The sequence below is a fragment of the Diprion similis genome, chromosome 6, assembly GCF_021155765.1.
Source record: "Diprion similis isolate iyDipSimi1 chromosome 6, iyDipSimi1.1, whole genome shotgun sequence".
Lineage (NCBI taxonomy): Eukaryota > Metazoa > Arthropoda > Insecta > Hymenoptera > Diprionidae > Diprion > Diprion similis.
Window position 1 is genome coordinate 24484396 of NC_060110.1, and position 23311 is coordinate 24507706.

Below are 23311 nucleotides of genomic sequence, written 5' to 3' on the forward strand. Positions count from 1 at the left end.
CGTCGAAGAAAAATTTTTACATCAGCTTCGCCGTTCGGCGATTACTCGCAAAGAAGAATACATTATATTATATGAGTATAATAGAGGAAGTGCATCAATTAGCTAATCGGCGCAAGTGATACGCGTATTTTACATAGTTATGCGTATTCGGTAAACTTGTTATACGTGTAATAATAATAATAATAATAATATTAATATTAATAATAATAAAAACGTCAAATAAACACACAAATCTATATATAAATATATATATATATATATATAGTATATACATATATATATATATATTATAAAACGATACATGTTGTACATAAAAATATAAATATTTATAAGAAGAGTAAGTAAAAAGAAAAGAAAGAAGGGAAAAGAGTAGAAAGAAGAGGGAAAGAAACGAAACAAAAACGGGAATATCGCGGGAACGGTAGTTTAAAGTGTGTAAAGTGTGACATGGGGTGCTTTGGCAGCCAGAGCTCCAAGGCCAGTCAGGATGACAGTAAAAATCAAAAGAGGCGTTCGGATGCGATCACCAGGCAACTACAAAAGGACAAACAAGTATACAGGGCCACTCATCGCCTTCTACTTCTCGGTACGTATGTATAGATATATATGTATATGTATGCAATTATTAACGGGGATCCAAGTTAGTAACGTTATCGCAACGAATATTTCCTTATTTTTACAATGGTTTTGAAGAAACTTCTATTACGCGTTAGTAGAATTTCAAACAGTTCGAAAATCGTGAGAAATAACGGTTTTTCATGTCAGCATGAATCGTTACGGTAACGTCATTAACGTCATCATGATTATTATCACTATACCTTTATTCGGTATTGTCAAATAATTGCAAATTAAATGCAAATTCTAACTATTCTCAATAAAATTATCATCCTGCACAGCTGAAAATATATATTATAATGAAAAGAATATTCCAAAATTTTATTATTACGAATGTATTAACTCATGGAATCTGTTGGAAGAAATTATACATCCTGATGGTGATTCAGGACAAGTTTATCGTAAGGCAAAATTTGATGCGTGTAATAAACGTCTCAACCGACGACGTGAATTGAAAAAAGAAAAAGACACATGAAACGTAAAAATTCGAATCTTTTTTTTTACAAACGTGTTAAAATTTTTATCGTCAAATTTTTAATGGAAGACAAAAATTAGTTCCCATTTTAAATAATTCTCGTCACCTACAATTGTTTGTAAAAATTAACGTTTTACAGCTCGTACGTTTATTCTCTCCGTATAGATACTTATATGTATATCCGTTTTCTTCACGCGTGTTTCAGGCGCGGGAGAGTCTGGAAAAAGTACCATCGTTAAACAGATGAGGATACTTCACGTGAATGGCTTCAGCGAGGCGTAAGTATTATATAGTCGATGATGATAATAATAACAACAACAATAATAATAATTTTTGCACCCATCATCTCATCTAGAGTACATTTCTTCTTCTTCTTCTGGTTTTTTTTTTTTTTTTTTTTTTTTATCACACGAAACAAGCGCAACGAAAAATTACTTCATTCTATAGTGGAATTATTGGGGAAAAAATTGAAAAAAAGTAAAAGATAAGAATAGAAAAGAAGAAAAAAAAAATGTCTACAAATGATATTCTTCGTTGTACCGCAAATTGTTGAGAAATATTATTGATTATTTATTCGTCGTCGCGGTTTATTTAATCTTTATATCATGTATATCGTAATCGTTTCGATTGCATGCAAAAATTGATTAAAATTTCATTTTTTCCAAGCGTAAAAAATTTATAGATATATGTATATGTATATTATGTATATAACAGAGAGAAAAGTAACCTGAAATATGCAACGACGGCGGTTTTATTATTCCACAACGGCGTTGATACGTAGATAACAATTGAATTGCAGCTGCTGGTGTTATTATTCCAAGTAATATACAAGCGAAACAATTCCACGATATCAGATTGAATTATGCAATAAATTATGGTATATTTCATATACATATATGTGTATATATATATGTATGTATATGTATATGTATGTGGCTATACGGTACGGAGGTTGTGCCAAACGAACGTTCGTGACTAAAGTTACGAGAATTTTGTGAAAATTTCACATCGAAAATATATATGATGCAAATTTAATATTGGGATGAACTGATGAGAATATGAGAATGACGTCTGTGTTAATAATTGACGCACAAGTCGAGAACGAGTCGAGAACATACGGTTATAATGATATTTAAGTGACATAACGGTTATAGGTATTGCGGACTACGCTAAAGAGCAAGAAACGCAAGGATATATCTATAGTATGGGTAAAGCGTTAAACGGAAAATCATGGGAGGTAGAAACAAGAAAAATAATGTAAGAAAAAAAAAAACGAAAAAAAAAACCAAAACAACGAATAATAGGACGGATGACGTTCAAGTTCGGCTTAAGCATCGGTCGCCGTATGTGTGTAATGGAAAATTATAAGAAGCCAGTTCGTAGGCGTACGAAGTTCTTTCTCCACCCCGCCTTTATACGTTATTATATACCTCACGCCAACCCGCAGCCACTGAGCGTGTAAACATTATGTAAACAAGGAAAAAAGAAAAAGTTAAAAAAAAAAAAAAAACAACACCGAAAAGAAAAAAAAATGAAAGAAGAAGAAGAAAAAAAAAATGGCGGCTCGCGTTGTCGTAAATTATGCAGCAATGAGAGACATATTCGTGATAAGAAACTCGGGCCGCGGAAAAGACGAGACATTTTATTACTAGTTTCGCCTTACGTATGATGTGGAATAAGGTATAATATAATAATGTATACGGTATACGTGATAACGAGATGTTATAACCTGCATTGTACCTACTTAGAACTCTGTAGCCGCCTATAGTTTTCATCAATATTCGGACACGCGATTTATTTCCACGCTTTTTCACACTCTTAGGTATTACTTACTTACCCAAAGGTATATCAATTCCAACGTTCCAAGATTTTCTTTTAGTAAATTTTCCTCGATCTCGAAACATTTCGCCATGCGTTATACGCGATGAGAATATAAAAACAATATATCCATTGTAATTAGATATGTGCATAAGATACCCATATCTATATATATATATATATATATATATATATATATATATAAACACAAACACACATAAATTAGTTTTCTTCGTCGATGGTTTCCGAAAATATTGTCGTTTAGTACTGAGGAAAGAATTGAAAAGAAGTTTGATAATCTTTCGATTATATATTTATATGTACGGGGCATTCCATGCCAATTCGGCCTGGGTTTTACCCTTGACCTCTCAGATTTGGCGCGCGATTTTATCTACGATTGTCCTCATTTTGAAAGGTATTCGGTTTTTTTTTTTTTTTGATCCAATTTGAATTTTCTACAATTTTTAGAAACGATTTTATCAACCGAGCAAAATTCAAAATTCGAAAAAAAAATTACAAGCAAAAGTCATTTTACTATGGATGATTGCTGAAACATTTTTTTTTGTGTCACATCGGATTGAAAAAATTTTTACACATTTTTCGGAACCATTTTACCACTTGAAATTTTTTTTTAATCAGCAAAATGAAGAGGGAAAAAAAATCTTGCAAAAAATCTGAAGAAAATTTTCTAAAATTCTATGTGACATATAAAAATGTTTCAACAACCCTCCAGAGCGAAATGACTTTTGCTTTTAATTTTTTTACTGTTTTTTTTTTCGGGGAAAAGCTTGAAAACATTAAGAAAGGAAAGTCGACTCACTCCGGGTCTCCAAGTTTGAAAATTTCTACATCTGATACAGTATTTTCCAGAATTTGATCAAATTTAAAATTTTAGTCGGTCGAAAAAATCGAAAAAAGAAAAAACAAACCGAGTAACGAGTTCATAGAAAAAATTGCGCGCCAAATCCGAGAAGACAAGGGTAAAACCCAGGTCGAATTTGCGTGGAATGCCTCGTATCTACTTATTATATGTATATTATTATACATTTCGTTATACCGGTGATTCTCGGCTAATGTTGTAGCAAAGTCATATCCTGATAATAATATATCGAAGCATACACAGGTTTAATATACGCGCATTTATCTGCATGTGTGATGTTGAGTATTTTTAAACCATTGTGGTTTTCCATGTCGTCGTCGCGTCGTCGTGCTGTGATAAAATATATATATACATATATATTTATTATAATATATGGTCTGTTATTATGCTATGTCGAATTTAACACTTTCCACGAAACATTTAATCGCGGTTTTAACTGGAGATCGCTTATATATTCATTGTTCAGGCTTATTGTCATAGTCACTCTTGGGGAATGGGAAAACCAATATAAATATAGATTCTGTTATTATTTTATGTAAAATCGTAGGCTTGATTTTTTTTTTAGGTAAACCGGGAAAAAAGAAAAAATCATGCTTCATCGTCAGCGATTAATTGATGATATTCGCCTTTGCGGTCGTGAAAGAAATAAAAATAAATCAATTGTATACTGATTTGAAATAAAAAAATTTTGTCATTGCATTGTAATTTGTGAAGTATCGAAGAAAAAAATTTATTCGCAAGAAATCATCCGACATATGTTTTAAACAATATGACTATAATATACTATAATATTGTTTTATGTTGAAGGGAGAAGCGGCAGAAGATCGAGGACATTAAGAAAAATATAAGGGACGCGATCTTGGTAAGTTGTGTAAAATCGCTGTAATCGGAATATCATTTTCCATTATTATTTGCTTTTTGTGTTATTATTTGTTTACTGGAAATTCAGACTCTCGCAGATTTTGGCTAATCGATTAGTACCAGCATCCATAACAAATTTTACTTGTCACAGAAATTCATTCAAAATCTCAGATGCTATTCTTCACAGATTCCGAATCCCTCTAACGATCAAATTCAAACAATATTGTATGAATAATATTGTTATACTAATGCCTGATGAAAGTGATTTTGCGAGTAGTGAGATTGAAATGGGAATTTCTAGAAGTAAAAAAATAACTTGGATTCGTGACTGTCTCCTACGTGGTGTCGGACAAAATTCATAGAGAAGTTGAAACCTTTTTAATCACATATTTGAATTCTACTTTTCGTATCACGTCTCACGGTTACTTATACTTATATTACATTATACTTGTATTATATCCGGTTGAAGTGATCAGGAACTTCAACGTCACGAAATATCAAAACGATATTCATTATTTTGCAATTTCAGAGTGACTTTGAAGTATATTAAAAAGTTTGAAAAATCTATGGGTATGTTGCTAGGTTCGGTATTGTTTTCAAAATTTCAGACAATTTTCAGACTTTTTTCTCAAGTATTTTCCTCATTTTTAATTCATTTTATTATTTCTTACACTAACCTTATACCTAGATACATACATACATTACATACGTATTCATCCACGGTAAGCTATAGTCTATATTTATAACAACATGTGAAATTCCTTCGTGCTAATTCACCGTTCTGTTTGCGGATTGTATATTACACAGGCAGCTTACGGAACGATAATTTATCTACATCTACATATAAATATTATATGTATATAATGCGATACACAGCGTGGATGTGTTCACGCATCATCTACGTATGTATGCATGCTGGATGGAGATCGTTTTTCTTGTATATAGACTGTAGTTTACATCTTACGGCGTGATCCGCGTTACATACGTGCCGCAGGAATCCGATCAACTTAACGCGAGAGCTTCTCTCTCAGAGTATTTAGTCTCTGTTCCATCCGCAGGTATTACAAGCTCTCTGAATCACTCGATGCTTCAAACTTCCACTGCTTTTAGTCTCAGCGTTCCCAATAAAAAAAAATTCAATGCCTTAACCTTATCACAGTTTATTTCCAGCTCAAAATGATGTTCTTTACATCGTATCTCACACCAACAATCCCCGGTAACAAGTATCGGCCAGAATCATCGAATTTTTATTGTTTTTTTCATTTTTCTTACGCCATATTCGATCCGCCATTTTGGATTTAGAAATTGTTAAATTCTGACCCCGGATTCGTAATAAAAAAAAAAATTCAAAATATTGAGTTGAAAAAATGCGCGAATGAACGGGTTAATCATTGCGTTGACTTGTAGCAAAATTCCAAAATGGAAAATACAATTGTGATGATTTGTTTCTACTTTCAGACGATAACGACCGCGATGAACACTTTGACGCCACCGGTGATCCTCGAAGATCAAGCGAACCAGAGCAGAGTCGAATACGTCCTCGATGTATCGTCTTCCCCGGATTTCGACTACCCGTCGGTGAGTTGGCAGTTTTTCTTTTCGTTCGTTAAATTCAAGTCTATACCTAAATTTTAAATAACCACTACGAACCGATTCGTTGGTTATTATTTTTATTTTTATTAAACTTGAGATATTAATCCGTTCGTTATATGTATATAGTAAAAGTATCGGATCATTTGTCTTACTTTATTCATATTGTAAGCGAGAAAATTGGATCGCCCTGTATAGGATCAAGATTGGAAAGAAGATGAAATTGGCGAATATGAGTTTTACGGAGTTATTTGTTTAAGTTATCAGATATTTTAAATCGAACAATTTTTTTCTATTTGGGACGGAGTCGTCCTTGTGTAGAAAATTTCTTTTCAAAAAATTCAAACTCTGCGAAGCTTTCGGGAATGGAAGATGCGAAGTTGATTTATCTTTCACACGCTGCCATGTCCGAACACCAAACGCCGTGTATTTTCAATTTTCAAGATGAAATTCAGTTAATTAGCTGAATAACTTCAGTCATCCATGAGTTGAAGTTCCGAATTTGAAAAGTTCCGGAAGCGCCTAATTCCAAATTATTTGGTGGCGAAAGTTTAAGTACAGAAATCAAATTTTAATGAAACTACAAAGTTTCGAATGGTCGGAAACTCAACGACTCAAAGTTCTGAAATTCAAGATTCCGAAAATTCAAGTTACGATAGAGCAAAATTCCGAAAGTTAAAATAATATACTCACACAGCATAGTTTATTTAATGAGTAAGTGTAAAAAATCAGACTAAGCGAAAATCAGAATAACCAGGATTCCGAACGTAAAAATATGGAAAATTCAAAGCAAAGAGAGATCAAAATGGTGGAATTCACCAAGCCAGAAATTCACGGAACTGAAAATTTTTGATCATTCGAAATTTTGAACTTTCAGATTTTAAAATTTTCTCATTTTCGCACTTCCGGAACTTGAGCGTCAGATTTCACCCCATTCAAAACTTTGATATTTCCTCAAAGTTTGATTTCCTTACTTCAAATTTCGCCACCACAAAAAATTCAGAATTTTGCCTTTTCGTAAGCTTTCAAATTCAGAATTTCAACCCTACTACCCTGTAAACAGCATTACCGTAGTTTGTTGAAACGATTTTTTCTCCATTTTCTCTTCAAAAGTGTCAAAGTGCTGCCGAATCTAAATGTTCCCACACACGCATTCCTGAGTTTTCGGTGAAACCAACCGCTCCTGAAACTACAGTAAAACCCCAGAGGCGTCCGCCAAAGTCTCTAGCGTCCACCACGTGCTTGGTGTACGCGATTTTCTCTGGGTTTTCATCCTCGTGCGAAAAATCAAGTGCTGGAGCCCCAGCGGCTGGGGTTTGTTTGCCACAATTTCTGGAGCGGGCGGTTTCACCGAAAACTATCAATATACTATACCTACATACGTTATAATTTTATTATACATTATACGTGACTATGAATAAGAGTTTTGACACCCTTGGCACTGCTCCATAATCTTACCCTCATCACGAACTGCACGTGTATGTATGTATATATATTATATGTAAGTTTGTGCGAATTACTCGTTTATAAAATAATATGCGTATATATATATATAAACATCATCAATCGTCTTACTTTTCTCAAACGTTTCGCATTGTTGTCGTTAATATCGGTAGCAATATTTTTCTGGAGAATTTTATCACAAAAATTGTGCGCTGATATTCAACGTCAACAATATAAAAGTGATAAATTATCCGTGTAGTTTAACATATTTTCAAGAAAGACTACTTTATTATAACAACTCGAGTTTATAAAAACTATATCTATTGGCGGATCGTCATACGTATGTATAGTATGTAAAAAGAGGCTCCGGATGTTGGCGAAAAATAGAGTAAAGCTGCGAAGTCGCGGTTGATAAATGAAATGTTATTTATAGAATGTACGGTGCATGGCTGCTGGCGGATTGTGATGATGATGAGATCCGAATGACGGAATACACGCGGCCTCATGCCATGTCACTCCTCGTTCCCGTGCTCCTATTTAACAATTGTATAATTGTTCCTCCTACTCTGGCCTTTGCTTGTTAACCGCTTGTTTATCAACGATCAGCTCAAAGATAATTCCTAAAGTGTGTATAACTCGAATTAACACGCACCAACTTTTTCCCTGCGTCCGTAAAATTCTTTCATCTTATCAAGTGTCGTTCTTTAGTATAAAACGTTACCTTTTTTTGAACCAAAAGGGCTGAGAAACCGGAGAGAATGAGAAACAAATGGGGGGGGGGGGGGGACCAAACGGTTTTTAACCGAATTATAAGAGTAGTGGGAAAATTTTAGCCTCATTGTCGAGTATCAAGTATTTGTTATTTTTTCCTTGTACAAAAAATTTTTTCCAACGTCGAACATATTTTTATAATAGTTTATATAAATACTGAATTTCAATTAGACTCAGTAATTTTACTTTGGTGTAATTACTTGTTGTAATATTGCAAGTTTCAAACTAAAGTTACGCAAGAAAATGTTGAAAAATAATTACAGTCAGTTTATTTGTATGTTCACCTGATGTTACGTTATACACACACATACACACAGACTACTTTGCGCTATTTTGGCTATGTTGTCTACAATATATAACCTGCAGCATTACAATTCCGATACTTTATTTATACCTACCCTACAATCAATCGATAATCGGATGTATATGATTTTGCTTTCAGGAGTTCTACGAGATTGTGGAGACGCTTTGGAAGGACAGAGGAGTCCAGCAGAGCTTTGAGCGCAGCAACGAGTATCAGCTCATCGATTGCGCCAAATAGTGAGTCTGGCATGATCAAAGATTTCTTTGCTATCACATCGCGTACGGTGTGAGGTGCCTCACGTATGTGTGTACCTTGTTATACCCGATGCATACATGTAAAGTCCTTAGGTATAAACGAAATTCTATACCATCGTTTTACAAAGAGGTCAATCAAATCACAGGTCTAGGCATAGAGAAATAACCCGTAATTCCGCAACGTCGAGATATTTATTCTAATTTCGTCCGATGTTTGCTATATAAAAAATCGAAAGCTAATATTTTTTAAGCATGAATCCGGACATTTGATCTAAGGGTTATTCCATGACGCTGAATCGAATGATGATAAGAATTCTGCAATCTACCCCCGAGATCGTTATTTAATCGTTTTTAAAGTTGTTGAGGAGGTAGAAGAAAAAAAAAACAAAAGAAAAAGTATCGTTTGTTCATCTTTGTTTGTCGAAAAATAAAATAGAAAAAGGTGAACGAAAATTCTTTCACGCACTCGTTGATTCTTCACCCATTTAAATGGTTTTTCGTTTGTTTTTTTTTTTCTCCCTTATTTGAGAAGATACGAAGATAAACATGGGATACTTTTTTACGGTTTTATTTTCTTCATTTTTTTTCTTTTTTTTTCCCAACAACTTTTGTTTGACATATTTTTTAATGAAGTTATTAGATTCTGAATCAGACGGGTCTAACCCTTTTTTTCTTACCATGATCTCGGGAGTTGATTGCAAAATTATTTATCACCGTTCGATTCAGCGTAATCGAATTTAACTCTTGAATCAAGTTTCCGGATTAATCTCTAAAAAGTATTAATTTTCATGCTTATTTACTGGTCTGCCAATGAATATTATAAAAGTTACGTTGCGGAGGATGGCGGAAAAAATTGTTCCACCAAAAATATAGACACAATTTAGTACCCGGTGTCGTTCGATACTTACGTTGAGGCTCCTATTTGAGGCCTCGAACGTAACAGTGCAGCGTGAAGTGATTTGAAAGTTTTTTGAAAGCTTGTTCGGAAGAACGAGAGACGCGCCCATTCGAAGTCGTTTTCAGTGATATGCGATAAACGTTGTATGTAACACTTGAGGTTACAACAACCCCGTAGAAGCATCTAATAATGAAAATGCGATCTGTTGGGATTGTCATTTTGCAATGCGCCATCTGGTGAAAAAAAATCAGACTAATACATCCAGGCTGGCAGCTGACCGTTGACAGGATTTTTTTGCGTGTGGATGGTAAGACGGAAACATCATTGATTACGTTTCGTTAATTTTTATGACACGAGTAATTTAAAAGCCCAATTTTTCAAATTTCACGATTTTCCTCCATTAAAATGAAAAACTTAGGTTATGTAGGGATAAAATGGCGGCGACAGTCAGGCTCTGATGTCATGAGGACATATTCCAATAGCAACAACATAATTATCATCGTGGTCTTGAATACCGTGCAACAACCTGCAGACTCGTCGAGAGTCTCCCTTATCTCGTGAGAAAAAGACACGTGATATGTGATGTGTATGTATATACATATATATACATAGTATAGTATATAGCGTTATCATATAACTAGGAGAGAAGTACGAGTAACACCTATAAACGTTACCTATAAGCAATAGTAAAAAAACTCAATCTCGCGGTCACGTCCGCCTATAATCATTCATAGATATTACAACTTGCAACGGTCATTCGTATGATACGCATGACACGCTGCGGTGTAACGCGTGTAGTAGGTTATACATGGTTATACATATACTGAATACGTGAGGTGTATCGTACAACTGAAGAAATGTACGATGTCGGATATGGCTTGGAATATCAATGAGAGGAATTCGCGGTCATGACGGGAACGCAACGCAGCGCAACGCAACGGTTCGATTTCGGTGGCCTAAAATAGATGATGAGGAGGAGGAGGAGGAGGAGGAGGAGGAGAAGGAGGATTTCGGTTTGGCGCAGGGGGCCGGGGGAGGGGGAGGAGGATATACGAGAGGTTCGAACGACGGTGTAGGTACGTTATCGGTGGCCATGCGCGCAGCTGTTATCGTCGCTATCGCCGTTATCATCATCCCGGCTGGTGTCGGTTCTTTTATCGCGATATACATACAACACAGAGGCTGTGCAGCGGCGGCGCGGCGCTCGCTGATTGCTGCCTGCGAGGTGAAAGAAAGAGGAGGCGGCAGGATGAGGAGGAGCGAATGGACGCGTGCGTTCGTGTTTCGCACACACGCTCTCTCTCGCTCTCTCTCTCTCTCACCTGCAATGACATGAAGAATAAATCGTAAACGCGTACGTAGACCTATACGTATACGTATCATCATTATATGTATAGGTACACCTATATGGTATTGGGTGTATGTATGCATGTACACACATTCTGACAGCTGTCTAGCTAGACTTTTGTTATCTATGATATACTTATACGTATATGTATAAACACCTTTATCGATACTGTATGCGTCTGCATATTTTTTATATATGTGCGTAAAATGTGCAAGGGAGTAAAACGAGGATGACCGAAAATGAGATTCAGGATTAAAAGGTGAAAGGAAAAAAATCGAAATGATGTAGGTGAAAAAATTTCAACTTTGTCGTTCATCGTGATGGCTTTTATAGGGTTTTTTCTATTTTTACTTCCTCTTTTTCCTTATGCACGCAGGAAATTTTGTCTATTGTTGGGAAAAGTTAGGGAATTATGTTGGACTGCAGGAAAAAATTCGAGGGTTGGTCAGATATCTGGAATACTTAGAAATCCTGGAAATGTCAAGGAGTTTTGTATTTGGTAGTGGAAAACAGTAAAAATGTCAGTTTTCTATCGTGGGAATTAGAAATGATTTTTTTGAGGTAACTAGATTACTTTTTTCGTTGAGCAAACAAATTTGATTAAACTAACTTTTTTGTACATACATTATATTTTTCTTCGATTCGAATTGAATTTGAAATCGAATATACAGTCAATAAGCTGAACGATTTAGGCTTTAGTAACGGCTTCTTAGAACTGGGAAAATGTAAGGGAAAACTAAGTTTTAGATCCTGGAAAAGTTGGAAATGTGATGGAATTTTTTCCCCAAAAATATGTGACTACCCTGAAAGTACTTTTTTCTATAAAATGTTTTCAAACGTCAGCTATGCTTCGTAAATTCAGCTAATCGTAAGCTAACTTTTAAAATAAGTATCACTTCGATGTGAACGTTCGAATACTGTTGGAACTAAAAGAAAACGTGTCGCAAGTATTCCCAACGATTTACAATTAGTCCTAATGTTAAATTTTTTCGTAATCCCAACAATAGTCTAATTTCTTAGTTTACTGTATAATTTTTAACAAGTTATCTTAACAGTCGAACAAAAGAGTTATACAGTACCTACAATATAATATCAACTTTTGTTTTATTTCAATTACGGTAATGCCATAATTAGAATCTTTTTTCTAACAACAACTTTCTCTCGTCAACGTATTTATATTATAAAATATGTGCATATATATTTAATTTGCATCCGATACTTTGTTATAGGTGTGTACAAATAACGCTGCCGATCTCTCTCGCGCGATTCTCTGCAAGTGTTACGTCTGTTGGTCATATCTCATACCTCATATAACATAATAGGTGTATCACACCTCGTGAGGAACAACGGGTGTGTCTGCTACGGTGCATGTACATACATACATACATATAATATAACGTGATATACGCTGCCGAGAGATGTCCGGCTGGTGAAAACGAGTTGCGTAAACACGCGGTTTCTTCCAGAATTGGTACGGTCAACTCGAGACAAGACATGTGACTTGATTTCACACCTATTTCTGAAGTTTGTTACGTTATTGCAATAATGATGCATCTTTAGAAAAAATTCGTTGCTTTCAAACTTCAGGATTAATGCCTGAAATTTATCAAACCTTTGACTCAGCAAACAGCAATAAACTCAGATTTTGTAAATTCAACTTCTTCGGTTATTCCAAAGGTGCGAAGTAGCGATTTTTTCGCTCAACGTCTCGATACGCTGACGTTACTCCAACTCAGTCAGCCTCGTTCAATTCTCTCATCTCTCGAATCGCCCGGAACGCACACTACATTGTACCGCGTGTTATAACGATACACATGTTTCTATCTATGTTTAGGTATGGGTGGTATACAGAGATATCTAAACGCTACACCGCTGCTTATATACACTGTTTTATATTTAGAACCGACTCGACTGTCTGTCTACAAGATCAATTTCTCGTAGGTACATGCAAATTTTTTTTTTACCCCATAGTTCCGTGTCTCGAAACAATTATTATCCGTCTCTTATATATTATACATTAATACATTGGTGGTGTACATACGAATGTCGCGTATATTATAGGCGTTAAATTTTTCTATTCGCTCGGGTTCACGTCCGTTTATTCTATATCTATGTTCTATCTTTTACTAGGTACACATGGCGAGGTATTTAGATCGTACAAGAGTCCTATTTTCTATGGTAGTGGGGATAACGAAGCCGGCATTGACGATATTATTACAGTAGAACATCGATTATGCGAATTATAATTGGGAACGAGCCTAGTTCGGATAATCGAAATTCAATTTTCATTTTAAGGTGTGATAATATACATGCAACGCAAATTTAAATCGTTAACGTTAACGTAACGAAATATCAGGGGAAAAAATTATTTCACGCAATTTTAGAATGGTTTTTAAGGAGAGATGCCTTTTCAAAATAACAGCATATTTTGGTTATCATGTATATTGCTAAAATACTCATTTCGAAAAAGGTTCGTTCAAGTATAACAGATATAGTTTCGTCGCACAGTACTTGACTATATTTCGACGTTTTACCGTAACTGAAAAATCTAGTTACGGGTACAAAATGGAAGTTAGTTTTGTAGCTATTATTGGAAAAATTTCGTATCCGTTGGTGATCTTTCATTCTATATAGTGGCTGATACTATAATTTCTTACGATTCTTACAAAAGTTGAATTCATGTTGGTGCTGTCAACTGAAACAAAGTGCTACACTGGTACACCAGAAAGTATAGTTATAGGTACATTGACAATTCTGACGACGGTGAAAAGTCAAACACGTACATCACTTGGTGAGAGTTTTTCTTCAGGTCCGTATCTTGCCTTGTACAATTAGCTGGGTGGGTCCCACCTATCGTCTATCCCACACTGCATGGCGCATACAAATTACTAACTTTAAGAATTCTTGCTCACTCGGCAGTGTACTTCGTGACACATCGTTCGATACCAAGGTGTGTTTTACCTTGTACACATTGGAGGGAAACGAATTGAGAAATAATTTTCTGGTGAAAATCCAAGCGACGGTATATTTTCCGTCCGTATATGATTAACTCTAGGATGTTGTATCATCCTGAAAAGAAAAGCTCTTGCACCTTGAGCTAAATATTTCCGTCTCCAATTCGCTTCTATTGTAATATTGATTCACAGCTCTATCATGAAGCAGTCTATGAAGTCATACGAAGCTGCAGTAAAGCGATTGTTAAAAAAATATCCTTCCTTCTTGACGTCGGTTAAACTTTGTCTACTATAACATGGTGTCCAGTTAAAAATCCGTAACTAATTCAAGGACATTTCTAGGACACATGAAAAATTCAAGAATGGTTCCCAGGACTTTTGAAGGACAAGTAAAATTAAAGAACATTTCCAGGACCACTGGACACCGTGTATAAATACTTGAATGTTACTTGACGATGGGTGATTGGAATTCATGGTACATGTACCAGAGCATGTAACGTCGTACAACGTTCAGTAGCTTGAAACTCTTCTTGAAGCGAGTGAATTCATTCGGGGTGGCTTCATTCTACCTGTAACATATTTCGATAGACTATCACAAAATTAGACGATTTCTTTGCGGTGTTTCTTTCGTGCATACGTGTAAACGCTCAGCGATTCGGTAGGTCGTGCAAGACGTCAAGAACTTAGTCAAAGCGAGCGCTTATAAGGTGCGTCCCTCATTCTCTACTGCAGGATCAATTGCACGCGGAGATGAACAGATCAACGAGATATACGGGCAGCGTAGAATTAGTTAGCGAGAATTGAAGTATGTATTCTGCAAGAGCCTAAGTAGTGTAGTGTAGTCGTGGGCTATTTGCGCTACTCAAACGCTGTATAATTGCAGGCACAAGTGAGCCTCTTGAGTCTTATGCTTCAGTCAGAGTTATAGGATAAATGTCGTCTGCTGATATACCGTTTTGTGTATATCTTATACGTATAGTATAATATAATTAATTTATATCTCATCGCGTTTCAATATTTTGCAGCGAATTGTATATTATATTATTTATACTTGCATGGCAACGCAAGTCGTTCCTCGTAATGTCACAATAGAAAAAAGTGATATGAAGTGAAGTTAGTCAATGATAATACAACAGAATATGACAATATTGATATGGAGTTCCACAAGGTTTTATGGGTATATTTATTTTTTTTATCTTCTTGGGTAATTTTTTTTTTGGTACAAACGCGAATATTCAAACATTCTGCGGTCTGCAGACTAGTCTGAAAATTGTGAATTTGAAAGTTATGTGGAAAAATCGTGGCCAAAGTGCGAGAAGGAGACTGAAGTGATTCTAATAGACGACGAACGACTTTGAACTTTAAGATGCAAACTCTAGTGCGCTCTCTGCACTCCTTCGGCTTTAATTTAACCGCGAGCTGCTGCTGTTTGTATACAATTCCCTGAATATCCGATGTTTCTAAACATACGAAAATAGAAAGAACGAGAGTGAAAGAGAAACAGAGCCAGTTGAGTAATGTCGGAGTGTTCTTTCCTTAGCGTTAAAGTTTCTTAAACATATCGCAGCACTTCTAGAGATCCACGGTGCAGTTCAGTAAATCTCATCTTCTCTCTAATTTCGAGATTTTTCTGGGGGAAAATACAAAGAAAAAAAAAAAACACACACACACAAAGCGGTACAAATACAATTACTTTGGTAAAAATCCTCTCTCTACAAATGTATTACATATTTCAGGTAAATCGATGACAAGTTCATTTCTCGGATTCAATTTTCCCTTCCAACAGTTTGTAGCTTTTCTGCGGCTGTTAAAAAGCTCTCATCATCTCCGAACAGCGCCGTCGCGATGCGAACCGACACCGTGTATATAATATAATGTAAATCCAATCTCTCTCTCTCTCTCTCTCTCACTCACTCACTTTTCTTCTTTCATTTATATACTCAAGCATGGTGTGTATACGCGTGTGGGGCATATATATATAAAAATATATACAGTATATTATGTGTAGACCGTACGCACAGGTTGACTTTAAATATAGCGCAGACGCCTAAAAATGGCAGCACGCGGGTGGGCCAAACAAAGATGGCTGACGGCGACGCCGCCGACTTCAAGGTCGCCGCGTTACCTCGAGGGTGTCGGAGGGCATGGCGAAACCGGGTCACGCTTAACCCTCGACCCAGGAGACACCCGGTAGTGTAGAGTTACTGTATATGCAATCCTTCGTCCTGTGCGGCATGACGCGACCCTTCAGCAGGGGGTGCACGAACCGTAGCGCTTGTGCTAGCAATATGTATGAAGCTTGCATGCAATTATTCCCATCGTCAATTATTTCTCAGGTTTTACGAACTTTTCGTTTTTTTTTGTTTGTTTTTTTTTTTTTTTTTATCACTCTCCCGTCATTTCGATCGAACGAATCGTTCTATTGCTGTCTATAAATTGTTATTATTATTATAGGTATTATTGTACAATAATTATACAACGATTTATAAATGAATTTAAAGAAAACAGATGATAATAATTGAGATAAGAATTAAAATCTAAATATATGTAGGCAAGTGTGTACAACTAAGTTCATTTTGTTACGGCTAGTAAGAAAATTACAGTAAAATCAGTATCTCGTCACGATAACCCTAAAATATTGTTGAAATTCACTAAAAAAATGTTGCAGAAGTAACTACTTGGTGTAATTATTATCATTATTATACGTCAATATTGAATTTTCTGCACTAATTGTGACAGAAATTTGTTGCAACAACGTCAAGTTATCGCAGTGTATGAGTCGGAAGAAAATAAATTTCGAATTACTGTGTGTGTGTGTGAGCGCGCGCGCATAGGTATATCCAATAACAATATTATCGCATCAGTGATCTAATCCTAACCTAACTTTGACACTAATTATCATTTTCTAACCTGTATAACCTGTACAGCTATATAATTTTCGAATACGTTAGATAACGAAGTTAGTCAAGGTGGTCAAGGTCTGTACCTAGAACAAAATAATCTGTAGAACTAAAAAGTTTACCGCCTATGTCGTTGTAGCTATTGAAAACAAATGAAGTACAGCGTTACCTACAGAGTAACGACAAACCAACCGGGCGTCGGCGCCGGCGACTGTGATTTGGATTTGCATCGTAGGCAGCATCGTCTCGCAACCGCGACAAAACCGCTGTTGCAGACTTCCAAGCAACGCTCCTCTGTAATTGGACACAGAGCGATGGCAGTGACCCATGACCCGGATTAGAACTAGGCGAGTGCAGGAGACTGGCTCACTCAGGGCAGTCAGGGGGTGTTTTGGGCGGCTCTGCCGCAAGCCTAGATTGCCGGGGGGGGGGGGGGAGGTTAGGTTGCGCCGAGTTTGCTTGCGGACCTTGGGTTAGGTTAGGTTAGGTTAGCTTTGCTTTCACGGGGTGTCGGACCTCTGTATGCATATTGTATATAGTATCTACACGCACACGTAGGTACATGCCCGCGATTGCCATGTATGTACACCTTAACCCATACGAGCCTCCGATCGATTTTCCTCCTCCTCGCGCGTCTTCTGTTGGGGAATTCAGCGAAGGCCCGTGTATCGAATTTAAGGCCCATGGATGCACTGTATAAGTATGTGCGTAAGTGCGATAAGAGCTAAAATCTAGTTGGATTGTTCAGCTTCGAACCCGCTGTCGGTACAGTAAGAATGATCGAAGATAATCGATTATTTTTTCCCGATCAATCGAGTATATTCGATTATTTTTCTAAATCGATTAATCGACTGACTTCATTATTTTTCCTCACAATCGGTTTTTTGGTTTTCATTCACATGGAACGATGCAATACAATATCAATTTATGTGATTACAGCATCATTTATTATCATTTTTTTACTTACTAAGTACTTATTTGATATAATCTGTGAAAGATGAATGAATATTTTCACCTGAAATTGAAAAATATTTTTAATCCAACTTTAAAGCATCAAAAAAAGTTCAGTGCCTTCAGATTCTGAAACGAAGCTTCTTGTCTCTACTACAATACCGCTTTATGAAAAACATCGAAATTGGAGAAAAAAACGCTGACGAATTTTTCACGATAATATATAGACAGAAATTTTCACTCTAAAAGAAAATAAAAATAGACACCTTTGTCTTAATGTTTCGTATAACGGCCCATTGTGTCCACAAACCGATATTCCCATTTTGTATCCTCCGTCAAAACCTGACAAGATTCTTTTCAACTTGTGTAGTAAAACAATCAGTTTTTAAGATAATTTAACGAAATACTTGTTTGAAATACTTACGGCAGCACGTCGAACGTACATACGTTTCTGAATCCCCTCGACGAATCACGACGCTTACTGTCAATAAGGGGTTTCGGCGAATCTTGGTCGGCCCTCTTACGTTAGCCTAGTCGGCGTCTGACTCAACGCGGAATTACACTACTGGCAAGATGCGATGACACTCATATGCACTGGCGAATACCGAATACGTGCTTACAAGTATTTCATACTCGATATTTCCCTGTACTGGATAGTATCGTAGAATCCAATAGGTCTGCAATTGTCTAGTGAAATGAATTCGAATGACTCTTTACTAGAACGTTGACGGGATAACCATGTACCCTAGGAACTGATGAACCTGCCGCAGGGCAATCGGAACCTATCGAGTGTATAATGTATTATCTTTGAAGGCGAAAATGAGCTGATTGCGTTCCGCTGACAATGAGCTACGCGGCACACAGTTGTTGATTTTTCGTTTAAGATGTTTTGATGCACAATATTTTGGTTTTTAAATTTAATTGCTGCAGCTGGACTCGACCAAATTAAAGGAAAATAGCCCTCGTTATTTATTTTCCAACGGTTGTTCTTTCTTCTGAACGACTTGACCGGTTGAGGTTATATTCACACAATTCGGAAAAACGATTTACAGGTTTTACAAGGTTCTCTGTGCCTTGTATATCGCAAAAAAATTGTTCTTCTTTTTCTTTTGTAAATGAATTTTATCGTTTATAAATTAAGAAATACTGAAAAACTCGTGTGAATCCCGTGCAAAACCGTGAATAGCATCGGTATGACGTTATCCTTAATCCGATTTGATAGAAGTAGTAGAGTTTCTTATTGTAGTTTCCAGTCGTTATCAATATTTATTTTCGTACGTTTAGCTGTACCGAAAATGGTTGTGTCAAAATAAATTCGGTATTTTATAGTTATTGATCCTTCTAATACAACAGTTATGAAATTTTTATCTACCTACTGTGACATCGGCGCCGATCGGTAATCTCCGACTGCGTTTAAGAATGGAAAAGAAAAATCCTAAGCTAGATGATATAAACTGAAATTTAAACCAGACTCCGTTTTCAGATACCTAATATAATATAGTAGCTCCTCATCAAAAACTCAATAAGCCAAATAACGAATATGATGGATTTTTTTCGGTCTGACACGACGATCTTATCATAATAATTGAAATGGTAGCTACTTAGGGAAAAAATCGGTTTAAATAATTATTTCAGCTCTCCCTTCAGTTATATCATACATTCCTTTGTGAAAAGTGGATGAAACACACAAATCAATTGATATACTGTCACGTCCATGCAAGAATTACTCATGTAGAAACATCATTGATCTCCGTGGCAATGTTGTTCCGATTTGCTATATAACCCTAGTAAGAATCGTATGTAATGATATCGTATTTTACTATAGTGTATATGTCTTATCTTTATGTTTTAGCTTCCTAGACAAAGTAGCGATAGTGAAACAACCCGACTACACACCTACGGAGCAGGTGAGCGATAATTCCTCGTGTTCGGTTCACAATTTGTTTACATACTAATTTACATCCATTGATGCTAGATCATCTGACGATTGCAATATGTACAATTGTACACACTAACTGTTTCAAGCTTCGATGTTAGTATAACCAGTCGATTTCCACTTGTGTGAAGTGCATTATAATTATTATTTTTAGATCGAGCTTCCGATCGATACAGCGATAAATAACGATAAATCATGCAATTTACGGCGATAACAATACACATGCACGTTGCTTCTTGCAGGATATCTTGAGGTGTCGAGTCCTCACCTCCGGTATATTCGAGACGCGGTTTCAAGTCGACAAAGTCAACTTTCAGTAAGTTTTCATATACTGTATATGTATTAGTTTATTAACCACCGGATCACACGTGAATTTACGGCCGAGCTGCTATTTGATTGCGGTGGCTCGGTTTGATAGTAGGAAGCGTTGAACAAACGCGGTAGCAGCTAGGTGTAATATATTGGTATGCTATACCTATATAATTACGGGTAAATAACGCCCGTCCCGAACCGTGATAATGATCTTTTTACAGCATGTTCGATGTCGGCGGGCAGCGAGACGAAAGGAGAAAATGGATACAGTGCTTTAACGACGTGACAGCCATTATCTTCGTGACGGCCTGTAGTAGTTACAACATGGTGCTTAGGGAAGACCCGACGAAACTCAGACTCAGAGAAAGTCTCGACCTCTTCAAGAGCATTTGGAATAACCGGTGAGTGGATGTTCCCTTCCTCCCTTTCTGCCTCCCCCCTTCCTCCCTTCCTTCCTTCCTTCCGTATCCCTTCCTTACCTCCTTTATTCCGTCCTTGATTTGTTTGTTTATTTGTTTGACCGCATGGTTTATTCCCCTGTTTGTTTTCCTCGCCTGTTGGCTTCCTAGGAATTAATTACACAGCGTATATTTACATTCTTTCACGTTCACCGTTCAGTGACATTACCGAAATATATCCTCGATTCAACTCTACAAATTATGAAGACAAAATGTTATAGAATTTCATGAATTACTCTACTTCTAATTCCTTCTAAGATTTCTTGTCAGGGTACAACAGCTCCAATGAAGCACTTTGAAAAATGTTATTTACATAACCTGTAGGATAATCTGGTTTATACGGCACGTTATTGCTGTCTTTTCCCATCATTAAACTGTTTTGATGGGGAATTTAACCTGGAGTAAAAATCCGCCTTCATTTATGCAACTCGGGGTACATTTTACCGATTAACATTTTTCCAATCATCTAACGCATCAAAAAAATTCGTCGATCCATGCAATCTACCCGAATTGCATAAATGCAGGCGGATCTATCCTTATATGTTAAATTTCACGTCATCAGACATTTCTAAAATTCTCTCGGTAGATTAATGAATGGATGTGTGAATAGAAAATGGGCATAGAGACATAGAAAAGACACAAAGCTAATGTTTGTATGACTTTCTATATTCGCAGATGGCTCCGTACGATATCCGTAATCTTGTTCCTGAACAAGCAGGATCTTCTAGCGGAAAAGATCAAAGCCGGCAAACACAAGCTCGAGGATTACTTTCCGGAATTTGCGAGATACCAGACACCCGTTGAACCAGGCGTCGTCGCGGATCCCTCGGAACCCCCTGACGTCATCAGGGCGAAATATTTCATCAGAGACGAGTTCCTGGTCAGTATTGCTTGTAGTATCGATAATCTACTGGATTTCCTCTTTTGCCATTATTTCTATTCGAGTGAAGGACATAGAAACATTCTTACATTTAGGGGGTTTGATATCAACTTCCAAATGGGTACATTCTGTGATTTAAAAAGGTTTTTAATTAAATATACTTATCTACTTTGCGTGGTGTTCATTAACATCACTGAATCATTGAGCAAAGACTATTTTCGGTTAAGTGATCCTTAACGTCTTATGGAAGAGGGAAACTTTCAAATCTCCACCTCTTCCAAATTTCATTATAAAGTAAGAAATATCAACTGCAGAATAAATATTTTACCCATTATAGTCCAATAATACCGGTAGAAAAATAGTATTTTCTAAATCAATTTTACTAATAATTTATATCTTGAAAGTAAACTTGAGTAATCTTTGCTTCCGTCAAAACAATCTCAATATTGCGACACAGCGGTGTTCGGGGAGAAACGAAAACAGCCTCGTACCCTGTGAAGTTTTTGACATTTTTCGAGCATGTCCTAAACGGTCCTATTGAAATTACTCAATTCAATGTTTTTCCTGTTTACATCAGGTTGACAGAATTGAAGTACCTATCAGCATATTGTTCCGTGTTGAAAATGCTGAGTTTATCTCAATTTGCAGAAACAAAACAAAATATAAGCCAACATGCTATTGAAAAAAAAATGTGAAAATTCAACAAATTTTCGGTCAGCAGTGTAAATGTTTTTTCCCTCCTGGTTTGTCTCCATGATTACAATATTGCCGATGAATATTTCAGCGCATAAGCACGGCCAGTGGGGATGGAAAGCATTATTGTTACCCACATTTCACGTGCGCCGTTGACACCGAGAACATAAAGAGAGTGTTCAACGACTGCCGCGATATCATCCAGCGAATGCATCTGCGGCAGTACGAACTATTGTGACTTGGTTCTGGCAGCCGTAGTTTGCTTCGTCCGCTTCTTTACGGAGCCCAACTGCAACTCCAACGGCATTACAGTACGATATCAAGGGGGAAATACCTGTGCCCGTCGATATGTCAAGTTAAAATTCGAAGTTGTGCCGTGCGTTGAGTACGACAGCCTGCAACAGATGCTCGCAGGCCTGGTGCGAGAACGGAGCATCATCACCTTCCTGGGCCCTTGGAGCTAGACGAGCAAGGGCTGTCTGGGAGAGGCCGGAGGGCGGGGGCGAAACTGAATTTATGTTTCTCTCTTTCTATTTATCTATCTCTTTCTCTCTCTCTTCTCTCTTCTTTCTTCTCTCTCTTTATCTCTTTCGTCAGTCGCTGGAGTCCATCAACCGTAACGTCACGGTATCAAGCTGGTGCAGTACGATAATACATACGTATTTTGTAATTGAATGGAAGACAAAAAAAAAAAAAAAAAAATAAACCTAAGGATTACATAATGCAGGGAAGTTGATTACAGCTAAGTCAAGTTAAGCCTGATAAATATATTGTTATCATATTTTTGTGCCGGAAACAGAGAAAGGAAGATCATGCACGGAGTCGAGTTAACTTTCTTTACCGCAAACGTATTGAGGTATTTAATATAAAAAGAAGGAAAAAAACAAAAAAGAAAAAGAAAACCAGGCACTTAGAATCAGTTTCCCTGATTTTTCAATCGACATTTTCATTTTGTAGTATGTTCACGCGA

The 23311-nt window shown here is 36.6% G+C and overlaps 1 protein-coding gene across 1 annotated transcript; it reads left to right on the forward strand.

Annotated features, from left to right (window-relative positions):
* Positions 1 to 338: 338 nt before the first annotated feature.
* On the forward strand, positions 339 to 23206 carry LOC124407341 (guanine nucleotide-binding protein G(s) subunit alpha). The gene is made up of 10 exons (XM_046883388.1): positions 339 to 586; positions 1296 to 1368; positions 4596 to 4650; positions 6108 to 6227; positions 8896 to 8993; positions 19915 to 19969; positions 20241 to 20314; positions 20532 to 20711; positions 21444 to 21648; positions 22433 to 23206. The coding sequence occupies exons 1-10, from the start codon at positions 448 to 450 to the stop codon at positions 22577 to 22579; spliced, it is 1146 nt and encodes a 381-aa protein (XP_046739344.1). The 5' UTR covers positions 339 to 447; the 3' UTR covers positions 22580 to 23206.
* Positions 23207 to 23311: the final 105 nt, after the last annotated feature.